The following is a 16427-nucleotide window of genomic DNA, read 5'->3' on the forward strand; positions in this document are numbered from 1 at the left end:
TAGGAACCTGAGAATTAAAACCGAATTAAAAAGTTGGCCGCCGCCCTGGAGGGAGATAAAGAGCCCCCTTCTCTCATGCTTCCTTGTGTGAACTGAATTTCATACATTACTCAACAAATCGATAGCCATGAACTCAGGTTCCTAAATAGTAGTAATGGTATTATTACTACTATAATCTATAATACTATTACTATAGCATTATAGTAAGTATAGTATTAGTAACAACTAATAGTAATTGCTAACCTTACATTAGACTTGGAGCGAGCAGTCACTCTTGTTCCCTGCTGTGGTTTGAAGGCCGCCTCGGAAACTCATGTTGAAACCTAATCCCCAGTGTGGCAATATTGAGAATGGGGTCTTGAAGACGTGATTGGGTCATGAGGGCTCTGCCGTCCTGAATGGACCAATCCATTCATGAGTTAATGGGTTATCACTGAGAGGGACTGGTGGCTTTATAAAAAGAGGAGACCTGAGCTAGCACACTGAGCCCCCCACCATGTGATGCCCTGCACTGCCCCTGCACTCTGCAGCCCCCACTGGCAAGAAGCTGTCACTGGGTGTGGCCTCTTGACCTTGGGCTTCTCAGCCTCCGTAACTCTAAGAAATGAATTTCTTTTCTTTATAAATTACCCAGTTTCACATATTCCGTTATGAGCAACAGAAAACAGATAATCCCTTTACAGCAATGTCACCATCTTTACCTATAAGGTGGGTCTCACTATTCTTATTTTATAGATGAGGATGCCAAGGCACAGAGAAGTTAAGGAACTTGTCCAAAATCACCTTAGTGATAACTGGCAGAGCTTGAATCAGAATTCAAGTAATCTGGCGTCCAAACATTGCATTCTGCTGCCTCTCAGAAATAAACCAGGCATGGAGTAATATTCATCTGTAGTTCAAGAAACAATTTATTGAAGCTTCCTTTTTCTGTCAAGTTTGGAAAATGGGAGAGAAAATAGGAATGGAGACTGAGAAGACGACCAAGTGGTTCAGAGCTCAGAGAATTGGGAAATTGAAGGAGGTAGATTAGCTAAGGGAAGATACAAGTACCTGAATCCTTCTAAACATTTTTTTATTGAGGTGAAATTCACATAACATAAACTTAGCCATTTTAAAGTGAACAATTCAGTGACATAACATTCACAATGTTGCACAACCATCACCTCTTGTCTAGTTCCAAAACATTCCTGTCACCCCAAAGGAAAACCCCAAACTCGTTAAGGAGTCACTCTCTAATCCCTCCTCCCCCAGGCCCTGGCAACCACCAATCTCCCTTCTATGGATTTAAATATTGTGAATATTTCATCTAAATGGAATCATACAATAATAAGCCTTTTGTGTCTGGCTTCTTTCATTTAGCATGTTTTTGGGTTTCTTCTACATAGCCTAAGTCAGTACTTCTTTTTTTTGGGTGAATAAAATTCCGGGTGTGTATGTAACACAGTTTATCCATTGATGGACATTTAGACTGTTTCCAATTTTTGGCTGTTGTGTATAGTGCTACTGTGAGCATGCACGTACATGTACTTGTTTGAGAACTTAGTTTCAATTCTTTTGAATATATATATGTAGGAGTGGAATTGTGGGGCTCTATGGTAATTCTGTGTTTAACTTTTTGAGGAACTCCTATATCCTTTTGAAACCCTTCCTTAAGGCTATAATATTAATATAATAAATAATATTAAATATACGAAATATTTTGAATCAGAGTTTCTGAGTCTCAGCACAATTGACATTTGGGACTCGGTAATTCTTTGTTGTGGGAGAGCTGACCTTTGGTTACAGGAATTTTAGTAGCAATATTGGCCTCTACTCACTAGATGTCAGTAGCCTCCTCCCACTTTAATCACCAATAATGTCTGGAGACACTGTCAGATGTCCTCTGAAAAGCAAAACTGGCCCCCTTCCCACTGAAAATTACTGTTTTAAAGGCTTCCTCATAAACTTGGAGCAAATGTGGCTAGCACTAAAGCAGAATACTGCAACAAAGTAATGGCCTTTAAGAAATGGATATTCCTTAGAAGTCTTCCTTAGTATACAGGAAGTATTTGTTGTTTACTGTGTAATGTTGTTAAGAAGTTTGCAGATTTACAAATGTTTGACAACCAGAAAAATCTTATCATTAAATATTCATATATAACTTTTTTTTTTTTTTTTTTTTTGAGACAGAGTCTCCCTCTGTCGCCCAGGCTGGGGTGCAGTGGCCGGATCTCAGCTCACTGCAAGCTCCGCCTCCCGGGTTTACGCCATTCTCCTGCCTCAGCCTCCTGAGTAGCTGGGACTACAGGCGCCCGCCACCTCGCCCGGCTAGTTTTTTTTTTTTTTGTTTTTTTTAGTAGAGACGGGGTTTCACCATGTTAGCCAGGATGGTCTCGATCTCCTGACCTCGTGATCCGCCCGTCTCGGCCTCCCAAAGTGCTGGGATTACAGGCTTGACCACCGCACCTGGCCTCATACATAACTTTCAAATGTAACATCAGTAATATAAATCCGGCTCATCCACAACGCCAAGAAATATAGCTTCTCTCCCATCCCAGGCACATTACATACTAAATCACATTTATAGCACACTGCATCACATTATTTTTAAGGTAGGAACATGATTTGTAAGACTTTTTTGATATAGTAATACTTATTTTTTCAAATAAAAGTTCAGACAGCGCCCATGAGGAATGTCATTTTTTAGTTCAGACAAATAATGGAAAAACAAAAGCTATTTTTCATTATTGAGATACAATGAACCAAAATGAATCTTTTGTTTTTTNAATCCGGCTCATCCACAACGCCAAGAAATATAGCTTCTCTCCCATCCCAGGCACATTACATACTAAATCACATTTATAGCACACTGCATCACATTATTTTAAGGTAGGAACATGATTTGTAAGACTTTTTTGATATAGTAATACTTATTTTTTCAAATAAAAGTTCAGACAGCGCCCATGAGGAATGTCATTTTTTAGTTCAGACAAATAATGGAAAACAAAAGCTATTTTCATTATTGAGATACAATGAACCAAAATGAATCTTTTTTTTTTTTTTTTTTTTTTTGAGACGGAGTCTCGCTCTGTCGCCCAGGCTGGAGTGCAGTGGCATGATCTTGGCTCACTGCAAGCTCCACCTCCCGGATTCACGCCATTCTCCTGCCTCAGCGTCCCGAGTGGCTGGGACTACAGGTGCCTGCCACCCCGCTGTGGCTAATTTTTTGTATTTTAGTAGAGACGGGGTTTCACCGTGTTAGCCAGGATGGTCTCGATCTCCTGACCTTGTGATCCGCCTACCTCAGCCTCCAAAGTGCTGGGATTACAGGCATGAGCCACCATGCCTGGCCCGAAATGAATCTTTTAACATTTACTGTTATTTACTGTTAAAGAGCTTGAGTTGTGGGAACCCTGAGTACATAAACACCTTTGCAATCACAAAGCTGTTAAGATCAAAACTGTTATGGAAATAGATCAAGCAGCCTTAGGCACAGACGGTATTGTTGTAGAATCCACAGCAGTTAGTAAGGGCCATAGCACTAAACTCCTTGTCTTCCCAGAGACCAGAAAAAGAAGGAGGGTTGGTGCCATTCAGAGAAGTACTGCAACGAAAACCAGAGTGTTTTACATAACGGGGTCAGACAGGAACAAAGCAACAAAACATATCAACAAGTTATAGTAAGCAGCTGAAAACAAAAACAAAAACCTGAAAATTGATCCATCAGCCATGACCAAATAAACAGAACCCAATTATATTTCTTTTCTCATTCATTCCCAAGATAATACTGGCAAGAAACCCTAAACTATGTGTGTCTGCTCCTTTGCCCAACTCCTAACCACAGTCCATTTGGAAGTTTCCAGATGTCCCTGAGTCAAAATGGATGGCTTATAATGATTTAGTATTGAATTGATTCTAAAAAGTAAGGTGGTATTCCAAGGCCACCTTCCTCTTGAAAACAGCTTATACTTAATTAGTATAAATTAATTGGACAAAAACATTATGTCTTTCATATTCTAGATGCTAATGATCTTTAGTATGTAGCTTTAGAAAATCCACCAAAATGCCACAAGAACATAAGAATCAGGCAACATGACGAACATCTGTGTCTACAAAAAGTAAAAATTAACCAGGCACGGTGACATGCACCTGGCCTGTAGTCCCAGCTACTCAGGAGGCTGAGGTAAGAGGATTGCTTGAGTCTGGGCCAAGATTGTGCCACTGCACTCCAGCCGGGGCAACAGAGTGAGACTGTGTCTCAAGAAAAAAAAAAAAAAAGAATCAAAACTATGCCAGAGCAATGATGAATCCAGCTCATACCTCATCTTTAATAGTGCATCAAAAGGATTTTTTTAAAAAAATATGTTAGTTGCCTTCTCTGATGATAACCTCCAAACACAGGAGGGGCAACATTCATTAACTTGGCCCAGTAACCTGTCAAGCAGCTAGCACCTGAATATCTACCTATATAGTGAACAGACCACTTAATAACTTCCAAATCTTTGTTTGTTTGTTTGAGACAGGGTCTCACCCTGACACCCAGACTGGACTGCAGTGGTATGGATCACGGCCACCTCAGCCTCCCCAGGTAGCTGGGACTACAAGCACACACCACCATGCCTGGCTAGTTTTGTTTTGTTTTAGTAGAGATGGGGTTTCTCCATGTTGCCCAGGCTGGTCTTGAACTCCTGAGCTCAAGCGATCCTCCTGCCTTGGCCTCCCAAAGTGCTGGGATTACAAGTGTGAGCCACTGTGTCTAGCCCATAACTTTTAAATCTATCTCCAGCTCTGATTTCTCTCTTGAAGTTCCCGTGTGAGAACACATGGCCCTCAGGTCTCCAGGGTAATGCTGTTGAGGTTGAATAGAGTGTGTGAGAAGGGCTGTGAGTATTGGTAACAGCCTAGATCAGTGTTCTTTTCTCTTATTGGGTGCATCTTCATTATTAGCTTAGTATGCTCTAGTGAGCATACTGAGGTGGATTTTGAGTACCTTCACAGGGTGGTCCTGCAACTACCTCCAAGTTAACACATCAAAAACTGAATTAAGGGTGGGCATGGTGGCTCAGGCCTGTAATCCCAGCATTTTGGGAGGCCAAAATGGGAGGATCACTCGATCCCAGGAGTTCAAGACCAGCCTGAGCAACATAGTGAGACCCCATCTCCATACAATAAATAAATAAATATAAAAAACAAAAACTGAATTAAGCCATAATCTCTCCCTTTTACTCCCATTCCTAAAACTAGTCCTCTTCTGTGCATGAATGGCACTCCTTAGACCCACTTGCTCATGCCAGAAAAGAGACAGTCATTTGAGACTCCTTCCTCTTCTTCACCCCACCTCTTCCTCCTATCTAGCCAATGATCAATCCTATTGATTCTACTGGATCTAGTGTATCTCCAACCTCACAACCACTTAATATCAATTCTTACCATCTCTCACTAGGACTATTACAGTAGGGTGCTTGTTGGTCTCCTTGCCATCCAAATGGCTACCGAAATGATATTTTGAAATGGCATAGTTGATCATGCCAGTATTCAGAATTCAGCAGGTCAAAACCTAAATTATTTAGTATTTCGTACAAGACTTCTATAATCTCTTAGCCTTTTTTCCCACCACTCTCCACTCACGCACATATCACCACCAATACACACACACCTTTTGATTTGAAGGCACCAAACATTCTAGTTCCTGAAATCTTTCCTTTTGTGTGTTCCAAAACTAGTTCTTTTAGATTAATGACATATCCTCTTCTTTTCATATTCTAGATTTTGGTAAACAAGTTCGTTTTTACGCTACTTGAACTCATCATGATTTTATAAATTCAACTTTAGCCTCTCTCAGTTTTCTTCATTTCTGTCTCAAGAAGCGTATGATATTTTAGCCACTTATAACCATTGCTAAATCTACCTATAACCTATCAGTATTCCAATCACAATAAGTAGAGTAATTTCTTTTTTTCATTAATATAAAATAGAGACAAGTCTCGCTATGTTGCCCAGGCTTGTCTTGAACTCCTGGGCTCAAGTCATCCTCCTGCTTCAGCCTCCCAAAGTGTGGGATTGTGGGTGTGAGCCACCATGCCCAGCCAGTAGAGTAATTTCTTATCAGGGAAACCATTTTTCTTTACTTCTTCCCTTGCTGCTCTACTTCTCAGTGGCCCACCGACACAGGTAGACCCTGTCACTGGAGCATACTAAGCTAATAATGAAGATGCACCCAATAAGAGAAAAGAACACTGATCTGGGCCGTTACCAATACTCACGGCCCTTTTCATACACTCTATTCAACCTCAACAGCATTACCCTGGAGACCTGAGGGCCGTGCGTTCTCACACGGAAATGGGGTCCTGGTGCTCACCTCTGAAAGAGCCCTCTGCAGCACATGTAGGTCTCATAGGTTCTGTTGGTGAAACTTGTGTTTAGGAAGGAAACACAGTCAGCTTCAGCTCCCCTGGAGACATAGAGGATTCCTGGATAAAGGAGACAGAGATAGAGGAAGATCTGACACATGCTTCTCAAGGCTCTTTATTGTTTTGGTACGAATTGTGGACACTGTTGATTAGGTGCTTTTGCCATATATCTGTGGAATGGATGGGTAAATCAATATTCTGAAAGACATCCTGTCATGATCTAGGGAAGTGATCTCTGCTGCCCCTGTAGTCAAGGACAATTCCAACTTCCTCATATTATTCCTCTAATCATCACCCTCATGCAGCAGTATCTCCATCAGAGCTGAGGCACCTACCTGCCATAGAGGCACTGATAAGGGATACACAGGCCCCTGTGAAGAGGGCCCTGACCACAACCTTGGACAAGTCACTCTTCCGGTGAGGTACTATTGATGCTGCAGACAATAAAATAAAATAGCTTCAGCTTTCCCCCATCAGGCTATCAGGTATATCCCCCCACTTAGAAGAACACAGAGGAACAAAACACAGCCGATGACGAGCATCCTTATTACCATCCACCTGAGACTGGCCAGTGTTGCCTTAAGAAGTGTGTGTGTACATTAGTCCTGAGGGATCACTAACTTAGACTTTCCTCAGATGAAGGATTGAGTGTCTGACCCTCACTTTAATGGTTCTGTGAACATACCCAAGACATATCTGGATTAAGCAAGGCTCTGGGTTGCTCCAGACAGCTACAAATGCCTGGCGTTCGCCACTTGAGATATGCACTCTTAAGCCTGGACCAGAATTAGATGGACTATTTTGAGACAGAGGGCTAAGGAAAGCAACACTCACCTAAGACTTAGCCACACAGTGCATATCCCACTACTAGACGGCAATCTCATAATCGGACAGTAATCAGGCATCAAGACTAGAACAATAGAGACAGGTTCTAGACAGACTAGAACAATTTAACAGAAGGGGAAAAGATAAACTGAAAGGGAATTATTTCACCTTTCAATTAAATCGGCTACCAAATACATGAATTAAATGACTCTACCCCAGAATATAATTGCCTTTAAAAAGGGACACACTGAGCTGTATTTCTTATTATAATCCCTTCCTTCCCTTCCCTCCCTTCCTTCCTTCCTTCCTTCTTTCCTTTCTTTCTTCCTTCCTTCCTTCCTTCCTTCCTTCCTTCCTTCCTTCCTTTCTTCCTTCCTTCCTTCCTTCCTTCCTTCCTTCCTTCCTTCCTTCCTTCCTTCCTTCTTTCCTTCAGACCTCCCTGTGTCACCCACGCCGGACTGCAGGGGTGCGATCACAGCTTACTGGAGCCTTGATCTCAGTTCAAACAATCCTCCCACCTCAGCCTCCCGAGTAGCTAGGACTACAGGCATATGTGCCAATACACCTGGCTAACTTTTAAATTCTTCATAGAGACAGAATCTCACCATGTTGCCCCAGGCTGCTCTCACATTCCTACAGCAAGCAATCCTCCTGCCTTGGTTTTCCGAAGTGTTGGGATTACAGGCATGAGCCACCACATCCAGCCTAAGATCCATTTCTAACTTGGATCTTCCAAACTTCAGATCTGCTAGTCATCCCTGTGCCCCTGCACTCAAGGACAATTGCACTGTCTTCATATTATTCCTCCAACCATCACCCCCATGCAGCAGTATCTCCAACAGTCTAAATATATCTGTGTCTGCTTCAAAGACCCACTCCTTTAATATTTGGTACTTGCAGATTTAAATCCAACACTTTACACCACTCTCCCTTACTATCTATCTGCCTTATGTGCCTGCTGCTTTTATTTGTTTTAATTCTTTGTGTTTCCATGAGGACTAGTGAGCAGCCTAATTTCAAAAAGTGTCTTCACTACTGAATAAAATACAAGACCAGGCATGGTGGCTCACGCCTATTATCCCAACATTTTGGGAGGCCAAGGCAGCAGACCACTTGAAGCCAGGAGTTCAAGACCAGCTTGACCACCATAGTGAAACCCCATCTCTTCTAAAAATACAACAACAACAAAAAAATTGTGGGCATCGTGGCACACACTTGTAATCCCACCTCGGGAGGCTGAGACACGAGAATCGCTTGAACCCAGGAGGTGGAGGTTGAAATGAGCTGAGATCACACCACTGCACTCCAACTTGCACAACAGAGTGAGACTCTGTCTCAAATAAATAAATATCTTTACTTATATATGCACTACTCCAGTTTAATGGCAAAATTGAAATAATATCATTATATTTTCTTCCTCATAGAGAAAAGTAAAATAAAATTAGTTTTTGGGGCCTCCAATCCAAACAAAAAAAGTAACTGAAGTTGAGATTATAAAGGGCTCTATACATAGCTAGGTGGGCCTGACTGCCTTAGGTCCAAGTTAACTGCAGCCTAAGAAATGGGTCCATTTCACAATGGCTTCTCTGTCTGATCCCAACTTGTACTGAAGCACCAGGACTGCCCACTGCAGAAGCTTGGATCTGGCTGTCTTACTGGGGAGCTGGGAAAATGGATGAACTCACTCAAGCCTCCAAGCGTGATTCCTATGGAACTAAGATTGGCAAATCCACAGAGTGAAAATGTTGTAATGATTTCAGCTCTCACCTAGGGAAAACAAAAATAAATAAGCAAATAAATTCAGTCCCATGCGTGCAGTTTTATAACCACAAGAGAAGTTCCAGCGTACTGATAGCCCCCAATCTTTTCCATGGTTTCCCAAGGAACATGAAAGGATGCTCAGAAAATAACTGTTCCCTGAGTTACTGTAGGGATAATGACATGGAAACCACCATGGGCCTCATTGCCCAATGCTGTTCTTGTTGAAGGCTATGAATAAGGAGAAGTCCTGGGAATGAGGATTACAAAGGAAAAGGAAAGAGGCAAAGGGAAAGAAAAAGGATATTAATTTGGAGCAATTTAAACTTTTAAATGAGGAAGGGGACCTTAGGCCATCAGAAGATAGTGTCTGCCCTGGACTGCCCCAGCTATAAAGACCCAGCAATTACATTATAGAGAGAAGCTGGGTCAGAGTTGGGGCAGTGGTGGGGGCAGGCGGGGGAAAATCGCATGCAGACTGGTAATAGCTCAGGCGCTGCAAATGAGGCTGCTAGGTATGCTGTTCTGCTTGCTTTGTAGTTAGGTCTGCAACAAACCTGTGTGGCACTTTCTGTCTACCCTCAGATAACCATGGTTGAGACCTCACGGTGTTTATGCTTTTTGGATTGTCACTTACAGAAATCCACTGTTTCTCTCCCTCAATCCACTCCTCCACTCCAGAGAGACGTTTGTTCTTGTACTGAGACAGTTGCTGATAAGCCACAAACTCATTTATGAAGAACTTGATTCCCACCATCTCAGCCACCATTGGACAATCTGTCCACTCTACACCCATCATGAAAACCACGGGCCTTAGGAGATAGGAGCAGATGACCTGAGTGAAAGAGAGATGTCCCAGTGAAAGAGGAAGAACTAATAACACAGGTCAGGTGCCAAGGACCTTCTCTAGAGCCTTGGCCCAATCTCCTCCACCCTTCTATTCCTGCTCTCTCGGCTTACTGTGGGTCAGAAGGACATGCATGGTTGAAGGGCTACCTAACTACATCCCAGAGAGACAGCCCAACAAATGTAATCCTTTACCTGGAAAGTGAGCCCCTGTATGTCCACCAGTTCTCCCAGCCAGGAGAGGGCAGCGTTGATGAAAGCCAACACAGCCAAAAAGGCAACCAGGTTGGCTGCTACATTAGCAGCAAGGCCTATGGCATCTGTGGCTCCGTTGCTGGCAGCTTCCAGGACATTCCTCTCCTTCCTGTGGTTATTGGGCAGAGGGCAAGAGTAGGGTGTCTACAGTAGTCTCAGCCCCTTAGAGAAGAGAAATCCCACTGTCCCTATCATGCGGGAGGAGGGTGCAAGGCCAATGTAGAAGGTGACAGGGTTCCTCAGAGACCCTATTAGTGGAAATTACTCTGAAGCAATATCAGATATAATTGTCATGTAATTGCACTGATGGCAAGGGCAGAGAGTACTGGCATGCAGAAGCTACTGCCAGGGGGGAGGGTTAAATGAAGAAAACCAGCATGATTAGCAAGCATCAGAGATAGGCAAGAAGGAATATGGAATCACATTATTCCCCTTCAGGGGAATAATGCCACCACAGTGCCACTCTTAACTACAGCTCACTATCTTCCAAAGTATATGCCTCCTTGGACTCACCCACGGGACAGCTTTACCCCCTCCTTGCTCTTGAACTTGGACTCTTCCACTTCCGGATATGCTAACTTTGACAAGGCAAGAGCACAAGGGGCAGCCATCACAGAGGCAGAAATCAGGGATGATGCATCAACCTGTGAGGCGAGACTTAGGCATCAGTGTTTCTGTCGAATCCAACTCGAGCTCACCCAGGAGTGATCAAGCAGACTATACCTACCCCAAAGGATATGAAGGCTCCCAGCACAGTGCCGGAAATGGTGGCAAACCCTCCAGTCATCACCGCATGGATTTCAGAGAGTGTCATGTCCCCAAGGTAGGGACGGATGAGCAGAGGTGCCTCTGTCTACAAACACGGAGAAAACAGATTCCAAGAAGGTGCAACTCCCCACGCCAGAGTGCCCACCCCAGCCCCAGGGGCTGGACCCTCTAGACACACATCCGTCCAGTGTGAGCACTGTTCAGTGAGCCACAGCTTCACTTAGTGAGCATGGAGCCAAGCTGTCAGGCCCATCCAGCATCTGCTTTACTTCCTCTGGCACCCAATCATGTCCTGGCTGGCATAGTTCTCACATGTTTCCATACATGCTTGTTTCATCTATTGACATGTTAAAATGTTATAGAAGAGAAATGGCATATTTTCTTTGTATATTCTCAATGTCTAAAACCACACACTTACTAAACTTATGGAATGCAGTGCACTTAATGAGAACATATTAGATGATTAAACAGTACTCATTAAATGAAATACAAATAGATGATCCAAACCCCCTGTTTATGAAATAATCAAAAGAAATAATGTTTGTGAAAATGTTATGAAATTATGAAGGGCCATCTATGTAAGCCATATCCAGCACTGACCTAGGATAATGATATCTATTATTTAACAAATGCCAACTATGTGGCTAGCACTGTACTAGATGCTAAGGACATTAATATAAATAAGGCAAAGTCCTTACTCTTAGAAGCTTATAGTCTCACATAGGAAACTAGGCTGATTACGAATAATTTCAGCAAAATGTGGAGTGCTATGGTAAAGTATCCAGAAGTACTCTGAGAACATTTCAGAAGCAGCCTAGAGCCTTGGGAGAGAAAGACCTCAGTACTAACTCCCTGTGAATGTACAAGTCATTGTCCCCAACACTGAGCTGGTCAGTAGCACATGTGGAGCACTACTCCATACAGGCAAATGTACCAAGCAAGTATTATGGGGAAGAGCCTTGGCATTAGCCATGAGCAAGACAAGTGATTTCCTCCTTAGAGACCGTGGAAACCAAGTACTACAGGGAGCCACAGGGAGAAACCAGAATGAGGATCAAACACTCTTCATAGCCTCCGAAAGGGGATACGAATTGGACCAGGATATTCCCTACATTCCTATATAGGAAGTGGTCATTAGAAGTGGTGAAGGCTATCCCTCCAGATTAAGTATGACCAGGGAAGTGTTATTAGGTGCAAAGGGTGAACGCAATGAGCAGAGTCTTCTTTGAGCTGCTGAGTTCTCTCTCATCTGAGATTGGCTGCCCCACGGTCTTCATATATTTGACTTTTCAGAAGGAAAGCATACTCTTGTTTTGTGCCAAATTCTCAGTTCCTCAGAGAGAACAAGACCAAAAGGCCTCAAGATGCTTACCATACCCACAAAGATGTTTCCTGCGACAGCCAGGGTCTCTGTGGCAGTGGTGCCCATAGTGATTTGTAAAAACCAGGCGACCTAGAAGAATACAGAAACCTAAACCATTAATGTTACCAGGAATCTTGGAGAACGTCTCGCAAAACTCCTCCTCCTTCATTTTACTGATAAGGAAACTGAGGCCTAGAGAAGTAGAGCAGCAAGCCCAGGGCCAAAAACCAACTTATAAACAGAGCCTTGACCAGAACTCAGGACTCATGGCCTTTAGAACAAGTACATTAAAACTCAGTATCAAAGGCAGTCCAGCTCATCTTCTCTCTGCTCTGCCCTCAGCCTACCTAGGGCATGGGCCGACGGTTTGCTATCAGGCATGCTTAAGAGGGCCTGCCTTTCTCCATTGTTTCTAACACTCTAGACCCTAGCTATGGGCATTTTTCCAAAGCTGACAGATGACAAGATGAAGGCCTGTCTCCTGACTGGTGTAGGAGAATGACTCACCTTCTGAACCACCCATTGCACAAGGCCCAGGTAGTAGAGAATGGACATCACACATCCAAAGAAAATGATGATTGGTAAGGCCTGTGATGAGAATGGTGAGCAGGTGGTGAGATGTTACATTGCATACTCTGTGTAGACCGTAAACTGACTGTGTTTTAGGCTTCTAAGTTAAGCTCTTAGCATTCCAAGGGCATCTCATACAGTGTAGGTATTCAGTACCTACACAAACTAGTTTAGGGATACATTTAAAATGTATTCAATCCATTGTCCCACTAGTATTAAACCACAAGCTGTTTTCTGACCCTTTTCCTCCAATTCCCATTTCTTCTAATTTTAGGATGGCAATGACCAAAGGGAAGGAGATGGATGCCATTTCCTTTACTAATGGGGTTAAACCCTCTTCTTAGGGTCAAATTGGTGTACAGGGGGGCTGATCTCTTGGACACACACTTTCATCCTCTGCTTTATTCCTCCACCCCTCCACAAACCGTCATTCCTGCCCATAAAATAGGTATCACCTGAAAAGCAAAGACATCCTTGACCAGTGTATCCCCAAAGACAAAACTGGAGCCGGCCACAGTGTAGTTCAGGAAAATCTGAAGGGAAAAAAAGAAAAAGACAGAGAATAAGAATGAAACCCAAAAGGACACACAGGAAGACGAGACCAGCCCCATGCGTCCTGAGGACCTACTGTTGCTACTGAGGTTGGCCTCCCTTTGACAGCCCAGGGGCAGGCTATGTCCCCATGAGCTCTTTATTCATATTCTTAGCTGTATCCTAATACACTCTCTCCTTTCCCAACCAGGTCTCCCACCACGTCATTAACAAGATACAGCCTAATCTCATGCTCCCCTCAAATCTCCTTTCTCTAGGGTTCTAAAAGGGAAAAGCCCTCACATTTAATTTCTCATACCTGGACCTGCTCTCCCAGCCACTGAAATGCACTATGTCCAGGATCAGTTCTGATGACCAAGATCCCAAAGACAAACTGAAGACCTAGGCCCCAAAACACTGTCCTCCAGGACACCTAGGATCAATAAGAAAATTATTCCAATGTGAGTTCTGCTTTGTTTGCCTGGTTGGAGTTTTAAACATGTACTCTCGGTGGAACCAACCTAGAATGTTAACAGTAAGTCTAGGGTCTGATGGCGTAGGGAGCAGGGGCAATGGTGGGGAGAAACAGGGCAGTAATATATAAAAAGCCACATATGTTCATAAGGTTTTTAAAAAATGTGTCTAAAGGTTAGATGACACTTATACACACATATATGCATGCATACATACAAATAAAAGTTTTATAAATCAATATTTTAACAGTACTATCTGCAATGCAAACTGATTTTCTACTGTATTCTATTTTCCTTTACTTCCTTATTTATTTTTTCTTTATGTTCTTTCTCTTAAACTGACATAGATTACAAAATTGATTATCAAAAGAATTATTATGGTCACAATCTACAGTTTGAAAATAAGTGGTCTAGGGCCTCTTGAGAATTTTTTAAACATCTCTTAGAAAACAAATTATCAAAGAGCAAATTCTTTTATTTTTTTTTTATATTTTTGAGAAGAGTTACTTGCTCATGTCGGCCCAGGCTGAGTGAGTGGCGGGATCTCAGATCATGCAAGTCCGCCTCCCGGTATGTACACTCATTCTCACAAAAAGCCTCCTGAGTAGCTAGGACTACAGGCGACCGCCACCTTGCCCGCCTAGTTTTTTGTATTCTCTTAGTAGAGATGGGGTTTCACCATGTTAGCCAGGATGGTCTCGATCTCCTGACCTCATGATCCGCCCGTCTCGGCCTCCCAAAGTGCTGGGATTACAGGCTTGAGCCACCACGCCCGGCCCAAAGAGGCAAATTCTAGGGGTTGTTACAAACTTAGTTCTATGCCCTTGGCTTGATGCATATGCTTTATGATTAGCACTTGGCCCTTGGTCATGTGTTGCTATACCCATCCCAAATACCCAAAACTCACTGCACTGTGGTGTTTGGAGCAGGCAAAGAGGATGAGGATGAACATGCAGATTCCTGCGAAGGAGATCAGCTGCTCTGGCCTTTGGGCTGTGTCTAAAGCCAACCACAGTATAAGGCCAACCAAGGAGACTCCTGCAAACACCCTGAAGAAGGAATGCCAAGACCATGTCATCAACCCAGTGAATGAAAAACAAATAACTTACAGAGAGTCTGAAAGTTATTCTCTCACTCCTGGCCTGTGATCAAAGGCCATGTGCATGCCATTGTTAGAGCTGTGGCTGCTGTAGAATACAGCTCAGAATATACATAACTGTAAGTTTTCTCTTTAAACTCTAAGGAATTGTAAAAGGTACCAGTGGGTGCAGGAAGTCTGGGAGACTAGAGAGAAAAAAGCATAAAATGTTACAGGGAACTAAGGGAGACACCGATGAACACCAAATCAATTTGATCGCTTAATGCAGCTGCAAGGCTCTGTGTTCTGATTATTTCACTGAGGAGGAGTATGAGTTTTCTCATTTCTGACACAGGCCCTGATGACAATCAGACTAAAACTCTTCTCTGAAACTAAACTCCTCCTGCCCCCTAGCAAGGTTGAGACCCAAGGCTACAAGAATCTGGACTGAGATCCTGTGCTCAGATTTTTCTCTGCACTTTGGTTCTGAAAAGCATGTGTGTGGGTCTGAGAGACTGCTCAGCAACTATCAAAAGAGAAAAAAGGAGGTGGACTGGGATGAGCTGTAAGGCCAGGTATTAAGATTCTTATCTTACCATTTCATCCAAAGCCTCAGGCGGGAGTTTTCAAAGGGCTTCAGACATCTTGTTAATTTTTTGCCCAGGAGCTTTTTCAGAAATGAGTAAACCAGGACAAAGATCACCAAGCAGGTGATGACAAACAAGGCCAGTGCCCTCTGGAAATTCAAGATGCAAGCTGCCAGAAAATAGGCAGCATAGGCTAAAAAGAGAAGACACAGAGTAATGATCAGCAAGGCAGTGCTTCCAATGGGCAAATGGAACTCCAGTCATGAATGCCTGGGACTTAAAGCAAGAAAAACCCTCCAGAGACCTTGCCACCCAGCCCTACTGTCAGACAGAGCTGCACTTCTTGAGGCCAGGATAGATGTCTAACTGTCCTCTTCTTCAGGATTCCCAAGGACGGTCTGACTTAGTGCAAAGACTGCATATTTTCACCGATCCCTAATGAAATCTCATTCTCTTCTATTTTATCTAATATCCTCTCTCTGTCCCTTGGAGTAGATTTGATCAGTGTTCACCATTAGACTCTTCAAAAGTCAGTCATCTCCCCTTGAAACTTTATTACCCCAGTCACTTTAACCTTGCCTCTGGAACAAACCATGTAAACAAGGCTACCACTAGGAAGTGCAGCCATGTGGACCTCATCCCATGGCTCTCTTACTCATCCCAAAATATAATTCTTGCTCTCACCATCGCAGCTGCCTCTTATTTTGACATCAAAGCCCCATACATGTTTTAAACAGAGCTTTGCTGTCTTTTAAGAATATTTTACATCATTGATCTTACTAGTAAACCAGCAAATAAGTAAGGTATAATACAGGCTTCTGTCATAAAGGCTGTAAGAATCATGCACTCCACCAAATCAAGCCACTAAATGTGGGATAAGCCCACATTCTCTGAAATATTTTAAATCTATCAAATAGTACATTTTTGAAAAACAGTTTATTCTCAGATTTTACTTGTTCCTATAAGTGCAATTCAATACATTAT

At 43.0% G+C, this 16427-nt stretch overlaps 1 protein-coding gene across 6 annotated transcripts in view; it reads right to left on the bottom strand.

Moving 5' to 3' along the window:
• Positions 1-3051: 3051 nt before the first annotated feature.
• Positions 3052-16427, bottom strand: part of SLC28A2 (solute carrier family 28 member 2) — a 29596-nt gene continuing 16220 nt past the window's right edge. For 4 of the 6 annotated variants that reach the window (XM_017872830.1, XM_017872828.1, XM_017872831.1 and 1 more), the window contains 14 exons: positions 15453-15636; positions 14686-14827; positions 13625-13738; positions 13230-13307; positions 12712-12792; positions 12214-12294; positions 10801-10926; positions 10587-10717; positions 10014-10182; positions 9610-9807; positions 8900-8981; positions 6725-6823; positions 6338-6449; positions 3257-3583 (listed from right to left, as the gene is read on the bottom strand). In XM_017872830.1, coding sequence (XP_017728319.1) covers positions 3466-3583; positions 6338-6449; positions 6725-6823; positions 8900-8981; positions 9610-9807; positions 10014-10182; positions 10587-10717; positions 10801-10926; positions 12214-12294; positions 12712-12792; positions 13230-13307; positions 13625-13738; positions 14686-14827; positions 15453-15636 — 1715 coding nt within the window. In that variant the 3' untranslated portion in view covers positions 3257-3465. Of the gene's footprint in view, positions 3584-6337; positions 6450-6724; positions 6824-8899; positions 8982-9609; positions 9808-10013; positions 10183-10586; positions 10718-10800; positions 10927-12213; positions 12295-12711; positions 12793-13229; positions 13308-13624; positions 13739-14685; positions 14828-15452; positions 15637-16427 lie in introns of all 6 variants that reach the window. The other 2 variants (XM_017872826.1, XM_017872829.1) reach the window with 2 other exon arrangements.

Source organism: Rhinopithecus bieti, unplaced genomic scaffold, assembly GCF_001698545.2.
Source record: "Rhinopithecus bieti isolate Rb0 unplaced genomic scaffold, ASM169854v2 scaffold_6945, whole genome shotgun sequence".
Classification (NCBI taxonomy): Eukaryota; Metazoa; Chordata; class Mammalia; order Primates; family Cercopithecidae; genus Rhinopithecus; species Rhinopithecus bieti.